The following is an 8849-nucleotide window of genomic DNA, read 5'->3' as shown; positions in this document are numbered from 1 at the left end:
GACATTTGTATGGTTCAGACATTATAGAGAAAAGAGTCAATGATTACCTATGTGGGAAAGAGAGTAAAGAGATTTTGAAATGAAATTTTCAACTTTAATTCCCCATCAGTGCTTAATGATTCAATTAAGGCTTGATTGAAGTTTGGTGAAATCGGCTATTAATATTTTATTTTTTAACCAAACAAGTATTTCTACCATGAAACAACAGTAGTAAACAGTAAAGCCCCAGCTCAGCCAGCCAGCCAAAGAGCCAAGCCAAAACAAAAATAAAAAAAAACCAGCTGAAGAAAGTGGGGATTTGTACCACTCCAATGCAAAACTGTAGAAACAATATCCTATCTCACCTCGTTCGAGCTCATCTCAGCCCTGTTCATAAACACAGCCTCAAAAGAGCCGCAGTTGAGGAGGAGAAGTTGGTGTATAATGCGCTAACTTTACATCATACGTACTTGTGTGAACATAGCGATCTCACCTTTTCTTGCTCACGGATTCTACACTTCTTGACATCAGGCATGCCCAAACCGTGGTCCCTTGTCCTCCCTCCTCCCTAGTCACAAGGTTACAAGGTTTTTTTTCGGTTAGGCGCTTTAAGTAACTGATGTGTTACAACATGTCATTTGCGCCGGTTGACAAGGTTATAATTATCAATAAGTAAGTAGTAAGTATAGTTTAGATGTTCTTACTGTCCTATTCATTGTATCATGTCACAAAGAGGGAAAACATTCCAACCAAACGAAATCTCATACGTACTTGTGTGAACATAGCGATCTCACCTTTTCTTGCTCACGGATTCTACACTTCTTGACATCAGGCATGCCCAAACCGTGGACCGTGGTCCTTGTCCTCCCTACAGTCTACAGTGTACAGTACAGCTGTACAGAGTTACAGACAAAGACAATAGTCCCTAGCTCCCTGCTCCCTAGTCTAGTCCCTACCTTATTACTCAAACCAGTGTCTTTTGATTTGTTGAATTTTGAATAAGTTTCTTTATTTATAATTTAATTATTTTATACTTGGGTTGATAGTGTTGTCATTGTCAGTTGTCAGTGATAGAATAAAATAAGCAATAAGAACAGATAGAGTTGATAGTGATAGAATAAGAAGTCTTGAGTTGAAGCTGTTTCTACTTTTACAGCTAGTTTTGTATTTAAAAACTTGATAAGGTTTTTTTTTTTTTTTTTTGGTTGGGTGCTTTAACTGATGTGTTACAACATGTCATTTGCGTCGGTTGACAAGGTTATAATTATCAATAAGTTAGTATAGTTTAGATTGGTTCTTACGGTCCTACTCATTGTATCATGTCACAAAGAGGGAAAACATTCCAACCAAACGAAATTCAGATATTATTGTCTCTTGTGGAGTCAGAGAAAGACGCGCTTTTTTCCAACAATTTGCCTAAAAATCCATGGTTGCTGAAGGAGCAAGTATGGGAGAAAATAGCCGTAAAATTCAACAGCATGTCTCAATATGAGGAACGCCCTGGAACAGCCCTGAGGAATAAATTTTGTCTTATGAAGAAACTTGCCAAGAAGGAGCTAAACAAGCTTGGAGTCAGTAATGTTGAAAATTTTGAAAATGTTGATGAACTTTCTCCAGTATCATGGGAAGTGTTAAGAATATGTAAGGAAGCAAATTCAACAGCATGTCTCAATATGAGGAACGCCCTGGAACAGCCCTGAGAAATAAATTTTGTCTTATGAAGAAACTTGCCAAGAAGGAGTTAAACAAGCTTGGAGTCAGTAATGTTGAAAATTTTGAAAATGTTGATGAACTTTCTCCAGTATCATGGGAAGTGTTGAGAATATGTAAGGAAGCAGTGAACAAAATATCTCAAGAACGGTTTGTCGTAAAGCGATGAAATTTGGTATGCTATCCCGGTATGGTCCAAGGACGCGACTGTAACAATTTGGTAAAAATCGGATAGTCACCCATCCTGATATTAACCAAAGTGATTGTTGCTTAACCCTTATTTCGTATAAACGGTAAGAGACATTGAAAACATCTGATCATTCGGATGTGAGTATTCTAATCAATGTGATTTTTCACGCCGAATCGAATGGTGCTACTTTTAGTACTGTCTGACTTACGGTTGAGAAGTTGCGGGTTCGATACTTCCCTGTGTCGACAAATTTCCCTTATATTCGTGAACCGTTACCAAATAAGCAAGTGAATAGTCAATCCCATGTGATTTTTCACGTAAAATCGAATGGTGCTACTTTTTGTGAACCGTTACCAAATAAGCAAGTGAATAGTTGATCCCATGTGATTTTTCACGCGGAATCGAATGGTGAAACTTTTCGAACTGTCCGACTTAATGTAATAGAAAGTCGTGTGATGTTCACACCAGATTTTTTTTATTTATGTTTCATGTTTAGCGTTTGCATAATTAAAACACCATAGCGCCGTAATATGACATTCAAATTAAGAAATGCATTATTTATTGTTGCACTCTATACAGAGAGCCAAAGAGAGTATTTCTTGACCCGTGCTATGTCTTTGAGAAAATATCCAACTCTATATTGTGGAGTGACATTTGGTGACCTGAATTTGTCACTTTTATTATTCCTCCTAAAAATACGTTCTATTCCGTTGAGAAGGCCATTTTTGCAACTGTTGTGTGTATACGTATGTAAATTCATAGCTGTTGGTATTCATACGTTGCGATTTTACATGCACATACCTTGGATTTGTTTGTTTTATTTTATTATCTAATTCCTAATTAATTCGTGCATTATACACGGTAATCAGTGTAATGGACCAATGCATTTGGAATCGAAAGCATGAAACAATGTTAATGATTATTACCTATTTGTTTTTTGGCGATGCCTTATCCCATGGTCAGGTAAACTTAATAATACTGGGTTGGTAATATAACCCTGCTTGAGCCCTTAGTAAAACAGCTTTCCTAATGCTAAATTCTCTTGAAATAATAGAAAGTAAAAATCGGTTCCAAAAAAATTACGGGTAATGTTGAAGGCTCAATCATTCACACAAATATGAGTTTTTTTTTAATCTAATCCTCTGAATACTTTTCCACGGACAACAAAACTCTATTAAAAAAAACTCGATTGTAGTATTTCCTGCAATAAGTAACAGTAGGCTTCTGAGATAAGTCACATCAAGTGTGGTAGGTAACTGGACGGGTGACCGTATGCCTCGTGAGAATCATGGAGTAAGCCAACATTTCGACCTGTCTCCAGGAAATTATTTCTACGTATGTGTCATTCCAATCACGGTGGAAAAGATTTCATATGTTAAGCCAACCGCAAACAATGTCAGTATATTTATTCAATTTCTTTACACTTATTATATTTTCGGGTCTGCCCATTACACAAATAATCTAAATCATGTCACAAATCAGTTGTTAAAATTATGTGAAAAATAAAAAGAAAAGTTTTTTTTTTTTTTTTAATCTGAATGATGATGAATATAAAAGAGTATTTCACATGTATTCTGCAGATTAACACTTTCCGTGCCAAGCCCCAAAATAATGATTACCATATCTCCTCAGGCCAAATCCCCAGAACAACTACCTAAAATTCCTGTGAGGCCATGGCACTCATATTGAGTGACACATTGGTTTTGTATATATATATATTTCTCTTTTATATAAATTCACTGGCACTTAATATGAGTGCCATGGCACGGAAAGTGTTAATTACTTTATTTCCTCCCAAAGGACAACATTTGAATCACTCCTTATTTATTTACATACGTCTCTATTGATTTTTTTTTTTTTTTTCCTCTCAGATAATATTGTTGGTCAAATTGTAATAAATGATGAACCATGTGTGAGCCTACTAGGTAAGACAATGATAAATAATTGTCAATCGGCACCAGGTCAGGTAACAATAGCAGACTCAGATATTAGTGTCAGGTGTCAGACATTTGTATGGTTCAGACATTATAGAGAAAAGAGTCAATGATTACCTATGTGGCAAAGAGAGTAAAGAGATTTTAGATAAAAGTGTTAATTACTTTATTTCCTCCCAAAGGACAACATTTGAATCACTCCTTATTTATTTACATACGTCTCTATTGATTTTTTTTTTCCTCTTTTTTTCAGATAATATTGTTGGTCAAATTGTAATAAATGATGAACCATGTGTGAGCCTACTAGGTAAGACAATGATAAATAATTGTCAATCGGCACCAGGTCAGGTAACAATAGCAGACTCAGATATTAGTGTCAGGTGTCAGACATTTGTATGGTTCAGACATTATAGAGAAAAGAGTCAATGATTACCTATGTGGGAAAGAGAGTAAAGAGATTTTAGATATAGGGGGTAAAAGGAGAAAGATTAAGTGGAGGAGGACCTTAGAGAGAAGGGATGGAGAAAAGAGGAAGCATTGGATATACAGACATGGAGGGGGAGAATACAGGATGCCAACTCCGACCCCAAATAGAATTGGGAAAAGGTGGATTAAATGAAAAAGAAGAAGATCAGACATTTGTATGCTTAGAGCTTAGAGTATTAAGACAATCAGAAACTGATCCCTGATAGGGATTTGATTGGTGTAAATCTGTACTTCCAAATAGGTTAACACGAATGAAGGGGGGGGGAATTAAACATTTCAGCTTAGATGCTTCATGTTCTAAAATTTAATCTGGGGTAGGCAATGACCTCAGATTATAAAACATAATCCCCTAAAATTTAATCTGGGGTGGGTAATGACCTCAGATTATAAAACATAATCCCCCAATTTTTTTTTTTTTTTTTTTTTTAGAGCCCCAAACATCTCATATGAGGAAGTCAGCTCATGCTCTCTACTGGCAGACACGTATAGGGAAAGATGTACATCCTGTGGCTCGTGATCTCACACATCTGCTTATTTTATTACGAGTAGAAATGAACAACCTCTTTCAGAGCACAATCGTATTTAAATTAAAATTATCTTGGGAGGCCATTGCATCCACGTTGGCAGAGAAAGGGTATCCTATCCCAAACAGCACTATACAAAAGGCTGCACAAAAGTGTCGTCAGAAGTGGAAAAGCCTCAACACGTTATATAAGAAACACAAAAAAAATATGGAGTCTCGGACAAATACAAACCTACCTTCATGGTTTTTTGAAATGCAATCAGCATTGGAAAATATAAAATCCCAGAACACAAAGGCTTCTGCTGTATCCACTACAGATTTCACGGATGATTCTATGTCACCTCGGTCTTGTTCTCCCATTACAGGAGATAATGACTCTCGTTCTACCATTACAGGAGATAATGACTTTTGTTCTACCATTACAGAAGATAATGACTTTCGTTCTACCATTACAGAAGATAATGACTCTCGTTCTCCATCGGATGTGACGTACGACTTTTTTTTTTTTAATCAAAATATTAAGCCAAAAGCATCCCAAGCGTAGGGGTCCGTAAGCATCTACCCATCTTGCCTTATGGTTAATCCGACACTGGTTTCTAATAAAACCTATACCTGCGACATGGTGCAGTCACGTAAATATTAGTATCATTATAAAATCAAGAATATTATTATTTCGATTATTATTATTTTTATTTATGTTTCATGTTTAGTATTTGCATAATTAAAACACCATAGCGCCGTAATATGACATTCAAATTAAGAAATGCATTATTTATTGTTGCACTCTACAGAGAGCCAAAGATAGTATTTCTTGACCCGTGCTATGTCTTTGAGAAAATATCCAACTCTATATTGTGGAGTGACATTTGGTGACCTGAATTTGTCACTTTTATATTCCTCCTAAAAATACGTTCTGTTCCGTTGAGAAGGCCATTTTTGCAACTGTTGCGTTGATACGTATGTAAATTCATAGCTGCAGGAGACAATGACTACTATACACTCAGTGACTACCAACCTCCCTCTCCTATGTCACCCAGAGTACCACCTCCCTCCTCCACTCCTCAGGAGACAATGACTACTATACACTCAGTGACTACCAACCTCCCTCTCCTATGTCACCCAGAGTACCACCTCCCTCCTCCACTCCTCCTTCTGCCTCTGTCCCGTCTTCCCCTCCTGCACAGTCACGTATCTTTCAACAGAGAAGGATGAGGAAGAGAAGGCTGCAACATTTCAGATCTACACGGATGATTCTATGTCACCTCGGTCTTGTTCTCCCATTACAGGAGATAATGACTCTCGTTCTACCATTACAGGAGATAATGACTTTCGTTCTACCATTACAGAAGATAATGACTTTCGTTCTACCATTACAGAAGATAATGACTCTCGTTCTCCCTGAAGGAGAAGAACGGAAGCACCGTGCTAGAGAACTTACTCAGCTGAATAGAATAGCAACTGCTCTGGAAGGACTATTGGAATTATAGCTGCTGGTATTCATACGTTGCGATTTTACATGCACATACCTTGGATTTGTTTGTTTTATTTTATTATCTAATTCCTAATTAATTTGTGCATTATACACGGTAATCAGTGTAATGGACCAATGCATTTGGAATGGAAAGCATGAAACAATGTTAATGATTATTACCTATTTGTCTTTTGGCCATGCCTTATCCCAGGTAAACTTATTAATACTGGGTTGGTAATATAACCCTGCTTGAGCCCTTAGTAAAACGGCTTTCCTGATGCTGAATTCTCTTGAAAAAATCGGTTCCAAAAAAATTACGGGTAATGTTGAAGGCTCAATCATTCACACAAATATGAGTTTTTTTTTATCTAATCCTCTGAATACTTTTCCACAGACATCAAAAACTCTTTTAAAAAAAACTCGATTGTAGTATTTCCTGCAATAAGTAACAGTAGGCTTCTGAGATAAGTCACATCAAGTGTGGTAGGTAACTGGCCGGGTGACCGTATGCCTCGTGAGAATCATGGAGTAAGCCAACATTTCGACCTGTCTCCCGGAAATTATTTCTACGTATGTGTCATTCCAATCACGGTGGAAAAGATTTCATGTTAAGCCAACCGCAAACAATGTCAGTATATATTTATTCAATTTCTTTACACTTATTATATTTTCGGGTCTGCCCATTACACAAAGAATCTAAATCATGTCACACTAATGTTTATGATAATTTTCTATGTGCTATGTAGGCACCTATTTTCTATTTAGGACAGAAAATAATAGAGTAGCCAGTCTAATTAGCTTGGATGGTAGCGCGTCTGTCTTGTAAGCGCTAGGTCGAGAGTTCGATTCCCGGGGTAGATTTTATGCTAAACAGGTAAGGTTTGTTCTCGGAACGGTTGACTTTCTCCTACGCACACCTAGACCATAAAAGGAATATTCCTACCAAATTTTAGCTTTCTAGGTGTTGTGGTTCAGGAGATAGAGCGATCAGTGTGTGAACTGTGAAACGTGAATGGATCTTGTTCTTATAATATAAGATTATTATTTTAGCTTTGTCCACACATAGTAGTTCATCCCGAGGCATGGCCAAACTTGTGGAAAAGGCATGGCCGAACTTGTAGAAAATAATAAAAAATACGGTCGCGCTGCGCGCTGCCTATTTGCTGCATAGTTATCAAACTAAAAACACAAACGAAACTCAAAATGTTGGTCGAGAGCGGAACATTCACATAGTCGACGCCGTAAATCGACGTCGACTGAAACCGTATACTGCCTCGACAACATAGATTCACCTCGTCAATCGACGGCGTCGATTGTGTGTGGACACAACTTTACTTACCATTAGTTTTTTTCTGTGATGATAGTCATAAAATAGAGTAGTAATTTTGTTTATACCTATGTATAAAACTATAAAATATTTTTTTTCCTTATTTTCTTTAGCATAAAAAACAGTGAATACTAATTTTTGTTTCCCATATGTAAGTGATCCTGTTTTCTTTTAGTGTTGCGCTTTCTTATCTGTGTTATCTCACAAACTGTGTTTGGATTGTTAACGACCTAAAAATGGCATAACTTAATAACTTGTCCGGTAGCTAATCGGACGCGCACCTTAGGAGGTAGGAGTAGGTGCCTAACTTAGGTAGTTTAGGTACCTACCTTCAGTAAAATGTAAAAATATTCTATCAATTTAAAAGGAAAAAGGTTTTTTCTCAGTAATTGTTCTAAGCACGAATGAATCAATTGTCGTTTTCCGATTAATATGCCTTGCTAAATTGTATGACTTGACTTGGACTTGAACCACCAAACTCCAGGTCAGAAATCCACCGTGCTAACCACTACACTGAATACTATAGGTTTTACCATTTATTAAGCTGTTACCTTATCATAAACTTTGGTTTTGAATAATTCTTAACTCGATACTCACAAACTGTGTTTGGATTGTTAACGACTTAAAAATGGCATAACTTAATAACTTGTCCGGTAGCTAATGGGACGCGCACCTTAGGACCTAGGAGTAGGTGCCTAACTTAGGTAGTTTAGGTACCTACCTTCAGTAAAATGTCGTAAAAATCTTCTAACAATTTAAAAAGAAAAAGGTTTTTTCTCAATAACTGTTTTAAACACGAATGAATCAATTGTCGTTTTCCGATCAATATGCCTTGCTAAATTTTATGACTTGACTTGGACTTGAACCACCAAACTCCAGGTCAGAAATCCACCGTGCTAACCATTACACTGAATACTATAGGTTTTACCATTTATTAAGCTGTTACCTTATCATAAACTTTAGTTTTGAATATTTCTTATGATTCTTTTTAACATTATTTAACTCACATGTGAAATTTTCTTTAACTGTACAATTATTCTTTTTCCAAGTTTTTGTGTGTATTCGTAAAAACACGGTGAAAATGTAATAACATTAACCCCTTGCTATCCCTCGAAATTACATTGCGAGTAAAAATAATGAGGAAAAAATTCAGAGGTGAGTAATGTGCTGTCTGTAAACAAAATATCTCGAGAACGGTAAGAGCTAGAGAGTTGAAATTTGGTATGTAG

At 36.6% G+C, this 8849-nt stretch overlaps 1 protein-coding gene across 1 annotated transcript; it reads left to right on the top strand.

The window, feature by feature from the left end:
* Positions 1-3752: 3752 nt before the first annotated feature.
* Positions 3753-6224, top strand: LOC103512447. Its single transcript, XM_026825912.1, has 3 exons — positions 3753-3804; positions 4729-5292; positions 6094-6224. Exons 2-3 carry the CDS (start codon positions 4746-4748, stop codon positions 6222-6224), a joined length of 678 nt encoding a protein of 225 aa, XP_026681713.1. The 5' UTR covers positions 3753-3804; positions 4729-4745.
* The last annotated feature ends 2625 nt before the right edge of the window (positions 6225-8849 follow it).

Source organism: Diaphorina citri, unplaced genomic scaffold (assembly GCF_000475195.1).
Source record: "Diaphorina citri unplaced genomic scaffold, Diaci psyllid genome assembly version 1.1 scaffold838, whole genome shotgun sequence".
Taxonomy (NCBI): Eukaryota; Metazoa; Arthropoda; class Insecta; order Hemiptera; family Psyllidae; genus Diaphorina; species Diaphorina citri.
This window is presented reverse-complemented; position numbering and strand designations above follow the sequence as displayed.

Bases quoted from the DNA above. Each gene is read 5' to 3' on its own strand.
- LOC103512447 (XM_026825912.1), top strand. From the start codon at position 4,746: ATGAGGAAGTCAGCTCATGCTCTCTACTGGCAGACACGTATAGGGAAA. The intron at 5,293-6,093 runs GTTCTCCATCGG...CACCTCGGTCTT, and splicing joins TACAGAAGATAATGACTCTC to GTTCTCCCATTACAGGAGAT.